Here is a 20,127-nt window from a genome sequence, read left to right as displayed (position 1 = left end):
ATGCATACTAGGCAAGCACTCTACCACTAGGCCAAACTCCCAGCCCTTTGCCTTCTTTATAATAATCACTGGAGTGAAATCTCTCCTTAGCTTTGTTTAACTTTTGAAATTGTCGTATCAGTCTATGTATTCCAAAAAAATCACACATTTTCCCCTCTGAACTTGGCCAGTCATGCAGCTATGCCTGTCTCAGGAAAGTTCCTTGCCCACTACCTGGGTCTGCAAAGGCCTGAGGGCCAGCAGGTAAACCTTCAGTCTAAGGTTTCTTCCTCCACCAGGACCAGTCCTAAAAGCCTTCCTTGCCACTGCCTCTACAGATGACCAAACTTCCATCATAAGAAGCTGCAGAGCTGGGCTTATGTCTTCCTATAATCCTAGCTTCTCACGAGGCTGAGATTCGAGAATCATGGTTCAAAGCCAGCCCTAGAAGGAATGTCTATGAGACATTTTTCTCTCATTAAGCACCAAAAAAGTGGGAGATGGAGCTGTGGCTCAAGTGGTAAAGTGATAGCCTTGAGCAAAAAAAAAAAAAAGGGCTCAGGGACAGAGCTCAGGCCCTGAGTTCAAGTCTCAGGACACACACACACACACACACACACACACACACACACACACACACACACCCTAAAACCAACCAAAAAGCAATGAAAAGATAGCCAAAGAGGGCCTGGATGTCTGTGTCCTTCAGAAAAGAGTACTTTTTGTCTTTTTCTGCTCTGTCAAAAAACTGATTTGGTTACAAAGGGACTTAATTAAGAACGGTACCTAGAAGCTGTCAGACAGTGCCAGGAAGAAAACATCTCACTTAGGGAATGGCAGTCTGACACTGGGCAATGACAGGCCGAGCTTCTTCTGAGACATGGACCAGCCATGTTGCCATGTTTGTGCCTGAGTCAAGACTCTCATCTGCTAAGGTTTGTTTTGGAATGTTGCCATTACATTAATCTAGATTCTACAGGAACTAGCTTGGGAATTTGCATGTGATGTGTGGTGTGTGTGTGTGTGTGTAGTGGTGGGTGGACAGTCTGTATTTATGTGGCATTATTTACTTGGTGGCAAAGAACTAAGTAACTTAAAGGAGCAGAGGGAGATCCCTGTGTGTTGATGGTCCAGCCTCGAGGCCTGCTCTGGAAGCTAAGGGCCTGACAGATGCAGTCTGCAGTCAAAAAGGATATACTCAGGCTTCACAGATGCAGTGTGGGCCACACCTCCATTTCAGCACTCCAAAGCTGACAGGAGCATGAGTATGGACAGCTCTGTTCTCCCCCCTGACATGCCAGTGGGAGAAGGGAGAGAAAGTAGGCAGGTGCCACATCTATGGGGTGATAGGCAGTCAGATTTGAGGCTCCACGGAGGCAGTGGACCTGGTAAGGGAGGACTTCTTGCTTCCCAACTCGGGGGATCCTGGGTGATGATGAGATTCTTCCACAATTGCTTTTGTTAATAATCTGCTCTCCCTTCCCCCAATTCTCAAACTAAAAGCCCTTAAGAGATATGTATATGACAAATAACTTGAACATGAGTCCTTCATTGAGAATGAAGTCCGTCTGCTAACTTTTGTCAAAAAATCTTTCTCTTTCTCATTCCTTAAACCAAATTCCCTGAAGTGAAGGAATCCTTGGGAGAATGAAATTGAGAATTTAGTTTTTACTTAATACTTGAACAGCTAAACACGAAGGTCTTCCAAAGAGTGGGCTTCTATGAAGCTGGATGTGCCATGGTGTTTACTTCTCTCAAAGTCAAATTCATGGATGAGTCAAATAAGAAAATGAGCTGGTGAACTGGAGTTATGATAAGGAATGTGGAAATCATGGTCAACTGGGAAACTGTAATGCCTTACATTGTTATATTAGAGCAAACACACAAAGAAATCGCACACAGAACACAGCACAGTTTCTCTGGTTGAGAGTCTGTACTGCTTTGTGTCTGGCAGGAGTATTATCTTCTCAGCTGCCCTGTGCACAGAGGAAATGGAATTTGAGTATGAAGGGGGACCAGAAGCACGCATGATCAAGTGAAGCTGAGTGAGACATGCAGGTGGCTCGCATGACAGGAGGGACTTTTCAACATGTCTACAATTGTTTGGGTGTAGCCTCAATCTTAGCTGGCCTCCAGGACCTATTTGTGATGCATACTTGAAGATTTCATTTATAGGTCTTTTCTATTTAAATTTCCCACTTCAAACTTAAATCCAGAACAAAGCAAACCCCCTGCCAGGCCCAGCAACATTTGCTAGAAACAGTTACCCGAGGATATGATTCATCAGTCTACATTCTTGAATCTATGCTCAACTCTGTACTGCACATTAGTTTGGATGAAGCCATTCTGCACAAGAACAGGTTTCAGCTCCCACCAACTGATGCCAGAGGAATCATCCATTGCTTCACCATCCTCACCATGACAACTAAAGACACTTCCTACTCTTCAGTTTAGGAAACCTTGGATTTTATGCATTCCGTAGATGTGACTTTGCTACTGAAGGAACCAAGTTCTTTCTTATGAAAATAATCTTGTAAGTTCCACTTTGATGTTTTTTTTCAGTAAAGGGAAATATTTGGTATTTGCCAGTCTTTGGGATTGAACTCAGGGTTTAGGCCCTGTTCCTGAGCTTCTTTAGTTCAAGGCTTGTGCACTACCACTTGAGCCCAGCACCACTTCCAGCTTTTAATGAGTAGGTTGTTGGAGATAAGAGTCTCACTTTTCCTGCCCAGGATCTCTTTGAACTGTGACCCTCAGATCCCAGCCTCCTGAATAGCTACCATTACAGGTATGAGTCACCAAGCCTGCCCAACTTCTCTTCCAATATTCCCCCTGAGAAAAGTTTAAAGGGGAATTCCTTTGTTGTTCGGGCTAGCTTGAAATTTCTGGGCTCAAGTAATCTACCTGCCTCAGCCTTGCAGGTATCTGGACCATAGGCCCACACCTCTCACCCCTTTACATGCAAACACGTCCTCCGCTCCCTCCATGTACACACCTATGCCCACTTAGTATCATTTACAACTATATCTTTGTTCAGGATCATTCCTGAAAGACTGTTTTGCTGGATACATAACATAGATTAACATTCTTTCTTTGTTCTCCTATTGCATGGTATATTCTCCTATTGACCAGGTATCTGAGGTCAGCCATTCGCGGCCCTTCTGGTTGTTTTTTGATGCTTTTGAGCATCTTTCTTCTGTCTTAGATGCTCACTGGTCTCACTAAGATTTGGCTAGGTATAGAAGTGTTTTCTTTTCTTTTTTTTTTCTTTTGGATTTGCTGGATTTTCTGAGTCAGCAAAAGGTCTTTGAACTGGTAATTCTTTGATTCTATCAGATTTCTTCCATCTTTATTATCTCCATGGGAATTTGCATCAGGTGTCCATATGTGGAAAGTGTCGGTCCTATGTCCATCCATATGTCTATTTGCCTCACTGGCTAACTTCTTCAGATCTATTTTTAGCTCATTGAATTAATTCTCCATCAGTAGATCATCTATTGTGGTTAGGTGAAGTTTGCACATGTTGATTCCTATGTTATATTACTCAGTTCTACAAGTTATGTTTAATTCTTTAACAATGACATTTGAGATACATGTCTTTGTGCATACATTTTATCCTAGCATTCATTATTTTCTTTACATTCAATATATTCATTTTACATCAATATCTGGGACTGTTTCAGTTGCTTTTTAATCTCACCTGACTGGCTTATGATATACATTCTTCTTGTGTGTAATGTTTGTTTGGAGATCAATTCTCTACCAAGCTGTTTGTAGGAAATTTCACTAAGTGCAAAGTGCCATCCTCTGTCTCTGTGTTTCCTAAGTCAGATATCTGTGGATTCCACTGGATTTTTCAGATCACACAGAGAAACAAGAATTTTCTTTTTTTTTTTTGGCCAGACCTGGGCTTGGTCTCAGGGCATGAGCCCTGTCCTTGGACTTTCTCAAGGCTAGAGCTCTACCACTTGAGCCTCAGCACCACTTCCGGCTTTTTTCTATGTATGTGGTACCGAGGAATCCAACCTGGGCCGTCGTGCATGCTAGGTAAGCACTCTACCACTAGGCCAAACTCCTGGCCCCAAGAATTGTTTTCTGTGCTCATATAAGGGTATACAAGCTACAGGCTTATACTCAAAGAAAGCATATCTTCCTCTCTTGCTTTCTCTCTCTCTCTCCTTTGCACATGGCAGAGGCCCATCCAGGAATCCAGGCTATCTCTTTGTAGGGCAAGAGGCTATCCCTTTGTAGGTCTCTCCTTGAGAGACCCTAGCCTGATGGGTCTTTGTCTATGAACATGGAATTTGGACTCATTACATGTCCTAGCCTGGCCCAGTTGAGTACCAGAGGGAAAATTGCAGTGGCCAATGGAAAATCCCAGATGCATGCCTCATACAGACAGTGTTCTATGGATTATAATATAACCTCTGCTTCTGGGAATTAATTCTTTACCTTCATCCCATTTCAGCTCTACCTTACAAAAGGTATCTACAGTTTGGTCTTGAATGTCCCCCAAATATCTACAGGGATAAGGCTTGGTCCTCTGTTGTGATAGAAGAACTGGGACCTGGTGAAGGACCCTTGAGTCACTGGGAGTATGCCTTTGAATGGGGCCCTTCCCTCTCTTTTTGTTCTTTGGTGGGTCATAGGGCTTGAACTCTGGGCCTAGGTGCTATGCTGGAGCTCTTCAGCTCAAGGCTAGTGCTCTTACACTTGAGCCACAGCGGCACTTCCAGTTTTCTGATGGTTATTTGGAGATACAAGTCTCACGGACTTTCATGTCACAGCTGGCTCTGAACCATGAACCTCAGATCTCAGCTTACTGAGTAGCTAGGATTACAGGCATGAGCCACCAGCGCCCTGATTTCCCTCTCTTTTTGCTCCCTAGTATATGACACAAGCAAACTTGCTCCATCAGATATTTCTGCCATGATGTGTTGGTTTCCCCCGGGCCTGGCACATTAGGGCTAAGTGATAACAGGAACTTCTGGAAGTCAGAGCCAAAATGAATCTTTTTCTTTTATAAGCTAAATGCATCAGGAATTGTGTAATAGCCACAGACCATTGACAAATATAGACATATTTTGGACAATATCCAGAATTTCACAGATGTGTAAAAAGTGTTTGGGTGTTCAGATGATCTCCTATGTTGCAAGGAAAGGAGTATACTTTTTATGTTGGCAGCAGCATCACTTCTGCCATTGCTGTGTGGGGAACCACAGGTCATTTTAATTCTCCATCTTTCTGATTTGCCATAGGCCTAGGGGCTTCTGAGAGAACTCACAGGGCCAGTGGCAAATGTGTGACATGATTTTTTCCCCTGCAGATTTGAAAGGCAGTCTATGTCCTGGCTGCACCCCAATGCCTGACAGAAATAGAATGAGAAGTGAGATCCAGATGGCTGGATCTCAGCCTTGGAAAGGATGATCATTAAGAAGGATTTTCAGCTCCATGGTCAGAAAAGGATGGTGACAGGACTTACAGGCTAGGGCGACAAACTACATCCTCCACTCAAACTCAAAATTGTTTGATTTAGGACAAACACTTTTCTTTTCAATAAGACACTTGCCTCCTGCCTCAGGACACATGTCATTGAGAAATAATGTATTGGGCAAATACTGGAGGCTCATGGAACCACCAAAAAATGGTTTTTTTGGGCTATGTGTGCCAGTACTTGGGCTTGAGCTCAGGATCTGAACACTTTCCCTTAGCATTTTCTGCTTAATGTTGACACTCTATCATTTCAACCACATCTTTGCTTCTGGCTTGTTCCACTATAATTAAGTACCAAGTTTTTCCTAGAATATGGAAATATGAATCTTAAATATCAGATTGCCCCCCCACTTATACACCTGTATTATGGACACATTTGCAAAGTCCAAAGAAATGATATGGCTTTTTCCTTTTAAAAGTCATTACTGAGGTAGACATATGCATATAATAATCATGGCTACTCAGGAGGCTGAGATCTGAGGATTATAGTTCAAAGCCATCTAAGTCAGGAAAGTGGCGAGACTCTTATTGCTAATTAAGCACCAAAGAAGCTAGAAGTGAAACTATGTACAAGTTGTAGAGTGCTAATCTTGAATAAAAAAAAATCTCAACCCTCAAGACTGGCATAAGTACACTCACACCCACACACATACACACACACACACACACACACACACACAGCCATTGCTAACACTCAGGTGTGATGTCTCAAGTTTCTGGAGAGGCAGAAATAAAGAGATCATGGTTCAAGAGCAGCCTAGCAGAAACTTAGTAAGATCTTTATATCAGTCAAGAATCTGGGCTTGGTGATGTGCCCATGTGATCAAAGCTTTTTAGGGAGTGCTACAGCAAGGAACATGGTGGTCTGGAGCTAGCCACAGGCCATAGGGAAATTCTAGTGCTCTCACCTAAACAATAACTAAAGAAAATAGCGCTGTATGGGAGAATGCCTGCCACCCAAGAAGGTAGTCCTGGGTTTAAGTGCCCTAGGCAAAGAAACAGAATTATCAAATTTGAAAAAAAAAATCTCTTACCAAAACAAAGTCAGAGGCAGTTACAACAGATACAACACATTTTTACAGAAAAAGATATAAACTTTGTGAAATTGACTCGTGTTCCTGAGTGAAGGGAAATGAGCACAGCCATGTTTGGGGCAAGATCATATTCACCCGCAGAAACCAGATGCTATCCCATTGGATGGGATAACTGGGGCTCTCTCAAAACTGCAACCGAGCTCTATGTAGAGGAAGATATTCCTTGCATGTGGTCATGTGACTATAGGTTTTCCATGAATAAAGGTCTAGAAGTGAGATTTTGCAGTAGGTTTAATGGCAAGTCAGATGTTGAAGCCACGGGTGAGGTCTGAGCGCAACAAGTCCCAGATCAATTTGTCTACGGAACCCCTATTTAGTTGGTTCTCTCCCCCTCAATAGTTTCCAAACATGGAAAGATAGTCTAGTATGCAGCACTTATTAATAATTCATTTTCTCTTTTACTTCAAAGGCAAATACAATTTCCAAGCACAGCTATGATAACTCGAATTGATAACATCCAGATCAAAAGAAAAAAAGAATAGAGAGCCTTAGTTATGCTGCATAGACTTATTTCAGAGAGTCACAGGGATCCTACTGGATCTAGAACCCACAGACAAGTTTCAGCCACCCATTTGGACCTCACAGTTCCCTAGGGGACCAGAACTCTCTTTATGGGAACAAATTGTCCTGTTGATTGAAAAAAATAAATTTTTATTTTTTGCCAGTCCTGGGGCTTGAATTCAGGGTCTGGGCACTGTCCTTGGACCTTCTCAAGGCTGACACTCTGTCCCTTGAGCCACAGCACCATTTTTGGCTTTTTTTGTATATGTGGTACCAAAGATTTGAACCTGGATCCTTGTGCATGCTAGGCAAGTGTGCATGCTAGGTAAGTATGCATGCTAGGCAAGCACTATACCAGCCCCTAGAATTATTTTTAATGTATGATTTTCAGGTTTGATTTGCCTCTGGACTAGATAGCAATCATTGGGAGGGATTTAAAATGGTTCAACCAATGGCTCTCAGAGTCAGCTTCTAGTTATATATGATACAAGCATCCATTCACAGAAGTAATAAAAGAACTTCTAACTAGTGCTCCAGTGGGCCTTGTGGTCCATTTAAGGGTATTTATTCCATAATGAATATTATCATCCATCTGTGCTTTTGCTAGAAACAATTGCTTCCTTCCAGTGCACTTGCTGATGCATTCTTTGCTAGTTTTTCCCAAGACCCTTTTATCCAAGGCAACACCATGTATTAATGGACACCTTATGTTAGGAGCTAAAGTGTGTCTTCAGTGAAGTCTTCACTCCCAATGTGTCAGTACACACTGTCCTTGGAGACCTGATCTGTTCCACAGATAATTTAGATAAAAATGTCATGAGAGTGGGTTCCAATCTAATATGACTGGTGACTTTGTACAAAGAGAAAAATGGGGGTTAGGGATATAGTTCAGTGATAGAGTGTTTGCTTAGCATGCCCACGACCTTTGATTTAATCACCAGCACCAAAGAATGGTAAACCAAACAGGACCTTTAGCACAGACATTCCATAACCAGACAAAACAACAGATAAAGCCACAGAGACTAAATGAGCATCTTATAAGCCAAGGAGACAAGCTTAAGTAAGAATCAGCCTTCTGTCTCCGGATCTGAGCAGAAATACATTTCTGTTAAGTCATCCAGTATTTATTTGGAGCCTTAGTGGACTAATGTATTCTTGTATTTTCCCTCCCTCGCTATCTCCCTCCCTCCCTCCCTCCCTTCTTTCCTCTCTGTCTCTCTCTCACTCACTTACACTTGCTCATTCTCCTCTCTCTCTCTCTCTCTCTCTCTCTCTCTCTCTCTCTCTCTCTCTCTCTCTCTCTCTCTCTCTCTCTTTCTCTGTCTCTCTCTCTTTCTTTCTCTCTGCATCTACAATAGATGTTTCCTTGTTCAAAGTTGGATGTCTGCTACCATTAACTTGACATGTAGTATAGTTTTTGAAGCAACGGAGAACATTTTACTATTGATGATTCTCATTTATATTTGGACAGGTAGATGAAATGACATCCATTCTTCAGGAACAGGGGTATTGTTCTCATTATCTTGAGTAGTGGATTGAATTTTATTTTGTTCAGTCAGTGAAATCTTCTACTGACATGTAGTCAAGATTAAGCTAGCTGCGAGGTAAAGGAGTTTTGATGAGTTAAAATAATCCAAGGGGGAGGAGGAAGACAAGGCTGGAAGCTGAAGATAGCCAGAAAACATGTGCCAAGGACCAGGAAGCCTAGAAAGCTAAGACGGAAGAAAATTTCCCACCATAGACAAATGCCAAGCATTGGCAGCTCTGGAATTTTTGTGCCTGTGTGTGTGTATGTGTGTGTTTGTGTGTGTGTGTGTGTGTGTGTGTGTGTGTGTGTGTGTGTTACTCCTGGACTTGAACTCAGTACTCTTCCCTGGATTTTTTGCTCAACTTTCTGACTAGAGCCACAGCTCTACTTCTGGCTTCTTGCTGGCTTACTGGACATGAGAGGCATATACACTTTCCTGTCTTCTTTTGCTTCAAAACACTATCCTCAGATCTTAGCATCCAGAGTAGCTAGGATAACAGGTGGGAAAAACCGGCTCCCATTGGCTCTGTAGTTTTATCTGCTGCTAGCTCTAGGCATACCCCAGGTGGGGCTAGCCCACATGCTTAGTAAATTCCTCTCCAGTGAATCAGAGAACTCCTAGGACTTATCTTAGAACTTTTGCACTAACATAAATACAGTTCTAATCTCCATCTGTATTATTTTCCTTTTCTTTGGGAAGCACCAAACAATTCAGACACATGTTTCCTTTCCTTTCCTTTCCTTTGCTTTCCTTTCCTTTGCTTTCCTTTCCTTTCTCTTTTGGCCATGTACTTTACGCTATACAAACTACAAGCAATCATTTCTTTCTCTCTGAGACCCAGAATGGGAGAACTATGGCTTTGTTTCACCAACACAACCTATCTCCACCTATGTAACCCACAAACCTCTTGGATTCAAGGCTGACTCTGTATCTTTTATATGGGTACTTCAGCCACACCCACCCCATCCAACTCTTGGGTCTTCTTTTGAAAATAAAAAGTGAGAAGACATGGGCTAGCTTTGAGGAAAGCCCAAGCTTAGGACTGGCAAAAAAAAAAAAAAAAGACATGGTTTGCATTAAGCCACACTGCATTAGTGGAGTGATTAGAAATGTGTCTGAGATAAGAGTAGCAAGCCAACATGATACCACTACAATAAAATCTTCATGAGATGAGATGAGAAAGCATCTAATTAAAATTTATTAGCAATTTTGCCACATGCAAGGCTCTGTGTATCCTGACACCTTGTAATGATCACATGGATGTTAAGAAGGTAATGGTATTTGAAGAGAAAAGACTTGCATTTGATACTTATCAAAGCTTTACTGCTCTCCAAAGACTGTCATCTTTTCAATCACCCTTTTGTCAATATCATGTCTCAGCTTCAGGGTTTGAAAACACTTCTTTCTTATTGACTTACTGATTTTTTTTTTATAAACTAGAATCAAGTAAGAGATTCCCCACGCTTACAGGCAAAGGAAGATTCATAGTTTCTGCTACAATATGTGACAAAGAGTTACAAAACCACAAGTTTGAATTCTTCCCTCCTGTCTATAATTTCAGGTAGATGGATGGCAACTCTGAGAGGTTCAAGCTCCTTGAATTAAAACTGTAATTATTTCTCTCTTTACTCCATGGGGCTATTCTAAGAAAGTCCTACAGAACTCTATAAATGCATACACCAAATTCACAAATGATTGCTTATCTTTGAACTTAGAATGATTTATCTTACAAAACAAATGTTTTACTAGATACCAGAAACATCTGGAGAGACATTTGCCAGTCCCCTATAGACAGGAGGCATTTTTAGGGAGTCATTTTTTATGGGGTTTACGGGTTAAAGTATCACCTGGGATTGGTTCTTATGAGATTCGCAACAACAACCTTAGCTGTCTAAGGCTGAATAATTAAGTACATTTGACTATATACCCTGAGATAAGTTAGTTCCTCACTCACAGAGAAAAAGAGCCCAGAGAGGACATGTCCTATCTTGAAACCACACACCTGGAGAGAACCCAACCAACCTTTTCTGACTGAAAATCTCAGAGCTCTGTCTGGCCACACTTTTTTTTTTTACTTGATCAGTAGACAGTCCTTCCTGATTTGCATTTCTCTTGCATAGAGTAATTGATTGCTACAACTCATTAGTATGCCATTTGCATCCTGAACCCAGGAATCTGAACTCACAAGAGATTCCAAAATAAGGCAACTTCCTTCCAAACGCCACCTTAGAAACAGCACGTTCCAGGACGCCCTCTACAGGCAAGAAAAAATATTTCTGACACCCGCTGAACCTTGCAGTCTTGAGGTCTCTGGCTCCATAGAAGATTTTACCAGAGGCTAGCACCCTCAGGCAAACCCATGCCTGGCACAGGGATGGACATTTAGTTCAAGTGGCTGTTGGGGTTCAAAGCACAAACTATAAAGTGGAATTGCATAGTGTTACACATGCATCTGCTTCCTACTAGCTTCCTTGCCTTTACCAAGTTATTAAAACATTTTGTGCCTCAATTTCCCATTTTTCAAGAAATGGAGATAAATAAATCCTGATAGGACTCTCAGCTCTTAAGAGGCTGAGAACTGAGAGTCACATTGAGAGCCAGCCCTGGCAGGAAAGTCTGTGAGATGATTCTTACCCCCAAATAATGCCCCCCCTCCACCAAAATAATGAAAAATAAAGCAGAACAAACCTGGAAGTGGCGTTATGGCTCAAGTGGTATAGCACTGTTCTTGTGCAAGCACAGGGACAGCACCCAGACCCCTGGTGGGGGGGGGAGACAGAGACACAGAGAGTGACAGACAAAGAGACAGAGACAGAGAGAGACAGAGACACACACACACAGAGACACACAGACAGACTGACAGAGACACACAGAGAGACACAGAGAGAAGATAACCTATCTCCCAGATGGTATGAGGTTAAACTTAATGAGGGGATTTGAAAAACATCGCCTGGAGCTCTGTACAGAGAAACTCAGGGAAATTATTGATGTATACATATGAGCACTATTCATCTGAAGTGAATTTTTAACCATAAATTGAACCTCTAATTTTGTCTTCTACTGTGTTTTAGCACTTAATGAGCTGAAACATTTTGCCCAGGCCAAACATGTGATCTAGGGAACTCTGTTGTTTATGGGTTATTTCCCTTAAAGAGTCAATAGCTAAAGAATAGACTCTCCCTACCCCCAGCAAGTTAACAATATAGTTAACAATATATGATTTTGTTTGTGTCAGTCATGGGGCTTGAACTCTGGGCCTGGACACTGTCCCTGAGCTCTTCAGCTCAAGGCTATTTGCCCTACTGCTTGAGCAACAGTCCCACTTTCAGTTTTCTAGTGAGACTTTGGTTCTTTAGTGTCAGAACCCGGATCCTCAGATCTCAGTCTCCTAGGATTACAGGGGTGAGCCACCATGCCAGGCTGTTACGCTGCTTTTTGAAAACAGACTGAAGGCAGCGGAAACACTTGCAGATTAAGAGCACTAAATTCATGTTCAAAGTACCAGCAGTCACTAGAAACCTTTCTCTACATTGCCCTGGGGGCCTGTTCAAACCCCTTTGTAATGAATTAGGAACCCAAAGGTAGGAAGGACTGCCCCAGGCACCTAAAGAAGAGGGGAATGGTGTGAAAGGACTAGAGCTAAGCACTCCCCCGCCCCTGGGAGAACCAGACTGGTCTCCTTTTCAAAGCGGGGGAAGGGAAGGGGAGGACACGAACCCTAACCCACAGAACCCAAGCCGCTGTCATCCTGGAAGGTGTAAACTCGCCAGGCAGACGCGAGTTCTCATCTTACCACGAACTCCTCCAAAGTCTGGTAGGTCTTGCCCCGGAACTCGCAGTAGTTTTTCCTCTCCTTGCACTGCGGGCAGCACTGGCTAGTGTCGACGTGGATGCAGCGCGGGTGCAGGCGCGGGCACTCGGGCTGCGCGCACAGCGGGCCCTCCTCGGTACACATGCACGGGCAGGCCGAAGGGCCCGGCGCGAACTTCTCCCCGATCGCATACACGAAGCCACTTTCGTCCACGCAGCCCTTCCCGCGGTAGTCTGGATACACATACTCCTCTGGCAGCTCGGGTGTGGGGACGAGGTCTGGGCCGATCGCGTCCTGGGCGGCTGCCGCCAGGGCTTCCTCCTGCGGGGTGTCCCCACGAGGCCGTGCCTGCAAGTCCCCGGCCTTGGCGCCCCCGCCCTGGGCAGCCCAGGCCTGCTTCTGCTTGCTCCACGCGTCCCGGCTGCCGAACGCACGGCTGCTCTTGCTCTTCCAGTCCCGGGCGCCGGCGCCCTCGTCCCTCGCGGCGCGCCCGAGCTCGCTCACCCGCCCCGGGCCGTCCCGCGAGGCGTGCTCGCGCTTCTCCTGGCCAGGCTGCTCCGGTGCCTGGGCGAGCTTCTCCAGCGGGATGCTCGGACTGCACAGAGCCACCATCAGGCAGCAGGTGACCAAGAAGGAACGGGAGAGCGCGCCAACTGCCATCGCAGCGGAGCTGGGCATCCCCTACCACGTCCCGGCCGGCGGGGAGCGCGGACGAGGGGCGAGTCGTATTCACAGCCCGGGGGCGCGCCACGGCCAGCCGGGAGCCGCCGTCCCTGCGGAGAGAACAGCGGCACAACTGAGCCCCGCGGCCCGCGTGCGCCCAGGCCCCTCGCGGCCCCCACCCGGCCTGGCGCCGCCCGGACTCCAGCACCGACATCGCCCTGGATAAACGAACTGGACGCCTAGGGGTTGGGGGCAGCCTGCCCGGTGGCGGGGCCCAGGCGAGGGCCCTGGACCTCACGCAGTGGGGTGGAAGACACTGCAAAGGAAAGCCAAGTAAAACACGGATCGCGGGGGGCTCCTGCAGTCACCACCCATGTGGGAGAGGGTCACTAAAGGCCAGCCAGCCAGGCGAATGCGGTGAGCCGGGCCTGTGCCCCTGCTGGCAAGCTCGCCCCGAAATCCTTTAAATTCAGGTACCCGGGCTGTCCCTCACTAGGTCCTGGCCTTATTTCCCTAAGGTTACAGAATGCCGAATTCCGCAGTGGAGTTGAAGAGACAGATTGTAAAAGAGACCAAAGCAAAACCCTTCCTGCTCGGCACCGGATTTGTGCTAGCAGATAGCAAGGGTTCTCCTAAGTCCGGGTGAGTCATTTGTAACTTCTTAGATGCCTCCACTGCGGAGAACCCACGCCCTTTCCCTTCTCTGGCCCGCTGCCCGGAAGGAACCCCCAGCCCCTCCCAGGATGGCGGGGTCAGGCCTTTCTGGAGACTTTGCTCCTCCCCCCGCCCTAGGCGCCGGGCCCTCCGCGGGGCCACTGGGAGACCGGACTGCAGCCCGGTGGCCAGCCATCGCGCTTAGTCCTGGACTTGCTTTTACCTAAGAGGGGTCTTGGCGACGAAGAAGCAGAATAATCTTGGACAGCATTGAGGGGGCCATAGTGTGGGGTCTCCAGGGAGCGCGGGGAGTGCAGGAGGCAGCGACCCCTTATATCACTAAAAACATGCCTGGCAGTCTTTCCAGACCCCAAAGTTTCTGCCGCTCAAATGAGCCTACAGTCTCAGACACCACTAGGCGTCTGGACACAGCCTCTCAGCGCCAGGCTCCCCCCACCTCCCAGCTCCCCAGGCGTCCATTCAAAGGCTCTGCGGGCATCTGTCCCCATCTCTGCCCCCCCTACTCTCTGGATGAGGACTCCAGTTCCGCCTGTCCAGTGCTCCCTCCTGTCTGGGTTCGGCCAATCAGTCTCAGGAGAATCGCCCCTATTGACAAACTTGGGCTGGAGGCAAGGGGCTTCCCTATGGCCCCCCGCAGTGGAATGATGCGGGCTGGGGGACGTCCCCACTCGAGCGCGCGACATGGACAGCCAACGTGCACCCTCCTCCCCGAAGCCCAGCCGCCTTGCCTACATACATGAGCGCAGGACGCGGCCCGGACGCAGGGCTCGCGCCGGGCGCCGCCCCAGGGCTCCAGTGTCCATTCTCTGGCCAGTAGGAGACCCACGCAGAGCGGACCACGGAGAACACTGGCTCGTGCACCCGGCTAGGGCGTCTGCCCAGGCTGGCTCATCCCAAGGTGGCAGCCTGTAATCTGGCTCCAACTTGCATCAGTGCCCACGCGTTGCTCCGCTGCCCATCTCCGGGTGTTGTCCCTGCGTCTCAGCCACGAAGGACGCCTTGGGGGCCAGTCTGAGTCCCGTCTCGCTCTTCTTGGCGAGAGGACTCAGGATGTGTCCAGACCAAGCAGCAGGGATGTCTGGGCAGCAGCCGAGCCTTGGAGAGAGAGGAGGAGCACAGAGTGCGTCCGGCTGGCAAAGCCGCAGCCCAGTAGTGTGCAGGCTGGCAAGGAGCCCACATCTGCCTCTGGCCTCCCGCCTCTGATCGCAGCTGCCTCTTGGTTGACTTGCACTCCGCTTCCTCCTCTGGGGCTGTCCCTGCTCAGCTTAGGGGACGCAGTCTCCAGCCTCCCATCTCCCACCCACCACACACATCCTTCCCGCCTCTCAGCCCACCTGTCAGTCGCACTCCTGGCAGCCCGCCCAGCTCCCTGGCTCCAGGTGCAGTCGGCCAGCCCTGCCCTGCTGCCATTAGCCTGCCTGGCCACTCTACTGGACCTTTCATTTTTGCCCTTTTCTTTCCTTTAATTTCTTTCTCGCGAATCTGCCTCCCTTCTGGACTTTTCTCTGGGGACAGCTTGCTTTTACTACAGTGAAAAACAAATGTAAAGAAAACCTGTCAGTTTAGAATCAAAAGGCTGGTTTAGCCTATGTTTATCTCCCCTTTTTACAACCAGAAATCCCATAATAGAGACATAGAAAAGTTAGAAACTTATATAATTCCAAACAGCATGTGGCATTCTCTCTCACCTACCACAATCTTAAATCTTATAGAAAAATAATTTGCTAGAATGCCAACTGTTAAGCTTGGGTCTCGGTGGTCTGGTTTTGTATTTCTAATTTGATTTTGATGATGTAATTTGCTTGTTTCTGAAGATAAAGTGGTATCTATTCAAATTCACCTCTGAAATGAAATGTTCTTAAAGATGCACTTCTCCAAGCAAAGGCATAATCCATAACTATATTTTAAAATCTCAGAAGATGAGGGAGAAAGCACAGATAACTTTTCAGTCTGCTGGGAGTGTTGGATGGGGTTTGGGACAAATGATATTTGTTTTGTAAGTCCGAGGGCTTGAACTCAGGACCTGAGCATTGTCCTTGGGCTCTCTCAAGGATAGAGCTCTACCACTTGAGCCATAGTGCCACTTCTGCTTTTTTTTTTCTATGTATGTGATACATGCAAGCACTCTACTACTAGGCTAAACTCCCAGACCACAAATGATTTTTTTTGACCCATCAACTTAGGTATAAATGAAGTGTCATAAAGAAGGGGCTTCCCCCTTTTCTGCCCTGCAGATTTTTTTCTTTGTTTTTGCACACACACACACACACACACACACACACACACACACACACCATACATGCAAACAAACTAATTCTAAACAGTGTTGGAGAGAGGGCTTCTGTGTCCCAGTTTCTATGGGCCCTGGGCCTTGGTAGCATCTGTCTTTCTTTTCTGTATCCCCCAAGAAAAGAGAAAGACCACCTTCTGTTGGCTTCACCTGCCCCCACCTGCTTGCTTTCCTAGTACCTTGGGCACACTGCTATCAGCTATAGCATCTGTGTCTTTATACAGGTCTCATACAAATTCTACATCCTTCACAGTTGCAATGAGCGTGGGTGGGCATGGTCCTATAGAATTTGGGTCTGGGTCTCAGCAAAATAATTTGTGATATTATCATATGTTTGTTTGCTTTTTAAAATAAAATCAGGGTAACCTTTGCCTTTCATTTTATTGATTAGCTAACTTTGAGTCAGTTATTGCATCTCCTGTGTGCTCTGTTTTACCAGTAAATATTCTTTCCTCCTTTGGTTATCAGGGAGAAGCCTGAAAAGATGAAGTAACCTATAATGGTGTAGGTGAGTCTAGCTAAAAAATTGCTTAAGGGTCTAGTTGGGGAAAGAGGGATATGTTTTCATTGATCTCCCCTCAGTTACTGGCTCCTTTGAGTCAGAAGGGGACTTGTGGTTTTACCCTGTCTCCTGATTATAATACAGATCCAAGAAGGAGATATTTATGTTTGCAAAAAGAGGACTGATAAACTAAGGGTGAATGATTCCACCATGGGTCCCAACTAAGTTCATCTGTCAGATATTCCCAGCGATGGTGTGATAGAGCAGACAAGATGAAGGGAAATGCCATTTCACAAAGGCTTCTGTCCTTTGTGAAAAAGAGGATAACCTACGGATAACCCCAAAATTAGCCCAGTAACAATCAAATATAGAGGACTTGCTAGTGTTGGAAGGATGTATATGATTCATTGATGGCCAATGCAATCACATTCCTATCTACTTCCTCCCTCTGTTCCTTGGTTCTATCTTTTTTCCTTCCCCTCTCTCTTTTCTTTTCCTCTTCTACTTTCTTATTTGTCTTTCACACTGTAGAGTAAAGAGCAGCAGCAGGAAAAGTTCTCAAAGAGAATTAAATGACATGAGTCTCATCCAGATTCCCGTAGGGACTGATTTTTACAAGACTGAACAAGTCTATCAGTGTTACAGGGCTTTGGTTGTTGTCTTGTCTCCAAAAGGAAAAAAAGAGCTGGGCGTTGGTGGCTAATTCCAAAATCCTAGCTACCTGAGAGGATTTGTGGTTCAAGGCTAGTAGAGGCATAAACCTTCAGGAGATCTTTATCCTAACTCATAACCGGGCACAGTAGCATACACCTGTCATTCCATCAAAAATGGCAATGATTAAAATAAGACAATTATTGACCAGATGTGTGCCTACAAAGGAAGCCAGACCTCAAACCTAAGGAAAGTAAAAAGGCTGAAGAAATAGCTCGAGATAGATTGCCTTCACAGCAAGCACAAAGCTTCGAGTTCAACCCCCCAGTACTACCCTATAATAAAATCAACAATAGCAACAACAAACATAACAAGAAAGAATTCCCAAATAGATAGGAATCCCAATGTATTCTTGGAATATGATACAATTCTGCCATCATACCTCCATTCTAATACATAGTGTTTCTCCACCAAACAGTCAACTCAAGTACAATTATCTTGCAGACGAGCTAAGGGTGTGTGCTTGAGTTCCTGGCTAGACCTAAGCACATGGCAAATCAAATGGTTTCCAAGAAGGATGCAGCTTCACCTTGAAATGTCAATCCCTTTTCCTGTTCCCTTAGGGACAAGCAATCTTAGTTCTTTTTCAGGAGAGCATGGTTTACATTTCAGTCATAGGCCTTATAACCTCTCCGTCTTCATAGCTCTGGGGTATCTGTTCTTAACTTTAAAACAGTATCTTATTAAAAGGCTGGAGCCATGATTTATTCTTTTCGTCCTTAGAACAGGGGTTCTCACAGGACCACATGAAGGGAGGAAGGGAGGAAGAGAAAGAAAGAGGAGGATAGAAGGAAGGGAGGGGAGGAGGGAAGTAGAAGAGAGGAAGGAAGGGGAGATGGATAGAAGGAAGGAAGGATAGGTGGAAGAAAGAAGGGAAGGAAAGGACTTTGAAGAGAGTTGATAAGACTAATAACACAGCTAACGGAAAGAACCACTTTAACAGAGTTAAACTGAGTTCCTACCCAGTTCAGCTGCTGTTTAGATGCACCCTCTGGTGTTAATTACTCACTATACTTAATTAATCTGGCTTTCCCTAGCTTCTCTATTCAGCAGACACTATACAGCTTTGGCTCCTGGCACTTACATTCATGAGAGTCCTGAGAAGCAATGGTGGCCCTAGAGAGGATGCTTAGAGATGGGTTCCCAAGACCTACCCTTCTTAGTGTCATTTCTATGTCTTCACCTTCATGCCTTCCCTTAACAGGAGTTCAGATTATGCTGCCAATGAATAGGAGACACAAAGAAAAGATGCCTGGTGGAGAGAGGATAGCGTGATGGGAAACAACACCTGAAGAGGAGGAACCAAGGGTTCAGGCTCATCATGGAGGGTGAAACTAGATAAGATGCTGTAGGGGTGGGTAGTAGGCCAGAGAATCAAATTTACAAGTGAAGCAGGAGAGATGGAAGGAAGCTCAGGAGAGCTCAGAGAAGGATGCAGAAAGGATAGACTTGTAGGGCAGCAGGTGTTTGTGGCTTGTAAAAAGGGAGATGCTGGGTAATAAACTTTGAAATAAATGTAAGGTGGCTGAAAATGATGGCTGAGAAACAATGCCGTATGAATTCTGGAAAGCAGATCTGGGTAGGGGACGATGGGGAGGCACATGGTGCATTTTCTTGGCAAGAGATAAATATTGTCAAGAAATTAGCTGCTGGGGGACACAGAGGTGAGCTCGCAGAGGAGTGTCAGTGGAGAGGCCTGGCATGCTGCAAGTATGCCTGTCATGATGGGTGAGGAGTTTCTGAGATGTTTGAGAGGAGAAACAGGGCCTCGGGGACTGCATGTCTCTATCTAGAGGTGCCGCCTGGCCAGCAGCACATATAGCAGCACCTCACTCTATCTTGCTGATTGCTCAATCCTGGGCACAGATGAATATGAGGCACTTTCAATTTAGTTTACACCTTTGATAAAGCCACATTCAATCTGAGGAGTTCTGGACTTGGACCAACCAACGAGGGAAATGTAAATGTCCTTTGTCAAGTCCATGAGGGAATATAAGCCACTTCTACCTGTAAATCAGAGTCAGCTGGATTCATACATACATACATATATACAAACATATAGGTATGTGTGCGAATGAGTGTGTGTGAGTGTGTGTGAGTGTGTGTGAGTATAGTGGTTCAGGAAGAAAGCTGATTAGGAAGTCACCATAATGAGTAGGAGAAGCCACTGTCACTACTCACGTGGCATCTTTATGCATTTTTATGGGTATATACAGGCAGGCCTGGTAGTTAAAGGAGCCACTAATTAAAGATCAGTTCTGGTGCAGACAACCAGTGCAGGAGCCACAGTTCTGTGATTGCTTACCCTTTTGATGCATGTCTGGGGTTGAGAATTTCTGTCCTCTGGGCCATGCTGCTGCCCAGGCTGGTTGATTACAATGTACCTCGGGGACTCATCCCTTCTGCTAGGATAGCAAGAGTCAGCAGCATCTGCTCAGATCACCAAATGGAGGATCCAGAGAGATATTCTTCTAAAATCAGTTGCAAAGGCTTGATTCTTAGAAGGGTTTTTTTTTTTTTTACACATCTACCATTAACATGTGATAAAACCATTTCCTAATTGAGTGACTAAATTAGTATTTGGTGGGGTAAAATTGTTTTGAAAATAATTATGGTAGAGTGATTTATAGTTCATGAACTTGATCCCAGCTCCTCAAAAGGTGGATATTGAGATGAAAGCAGTTTGAGGTCAGCCAGGAAAATAAAACAAAGACAACCCCCCCCAAAAAAAACCTTAATGAGATACAACCCCTCTCCATCTCAACAAACAATCCAGGAGTAGTGCTGTATATGTGTAGCGAAAACTGCTCAATAAGAAGAGATGCAAGGATCATGGCCCTGAGGTTATTCCAGACAAAGAATTCAAGACTCTAAAAATA

At 45.5% G+C, this 20,127-nt stretch overlaps 1 protein-coding gene across 2 annotated transcripts in view; it reads right to left on the bottom strand.

Moving 5' to 3' along the window:
- The window catches only part of Vwc2 (von Willebrand factor C domain containing 2), a 115,218-nt gene extending 102,063 nt beyond the window's left edge, over window positions 1-13,155 (bottom strand). For both annotated transcript variants that reach the window (XR_016535405.1, XM_090332322.1), the window contains exon 1: window positions 12,390-13,155. Coding sequence is in view for 1 of the 2 variants with exons in the window: in XM_090332322.1 (XP_090188448.1) it covers window positions 12,390-13,085 (696 nt within the window). In the remaining variant the exon portion in view is untranslated. The remainder of the gene's footprint in view (window positions 1-12,389) is intronic.
- Window positions 13,156-20,127: the final 6,972 nt, after the last annotated feature.

This window comes from Megascapheus bottae, chromosome 5, assembly GCF_031878675.1.
Source record: "Megascapheus bottae isolate mThoBot1 chromosome 5, mThoBot2.hap1, whole genome shotgun sequence".
NCBI lineage: Eukaryota > Metazoa > Chordata > Mammalia > Rodentia > Geomyidae > Megascapheus > Megascapheus bottae.
The sequence above is the reverse complement of the archived record's forward strand: the minus strand, read 5'-3'. Positions and strand labels throughout refer to the sequence as shown.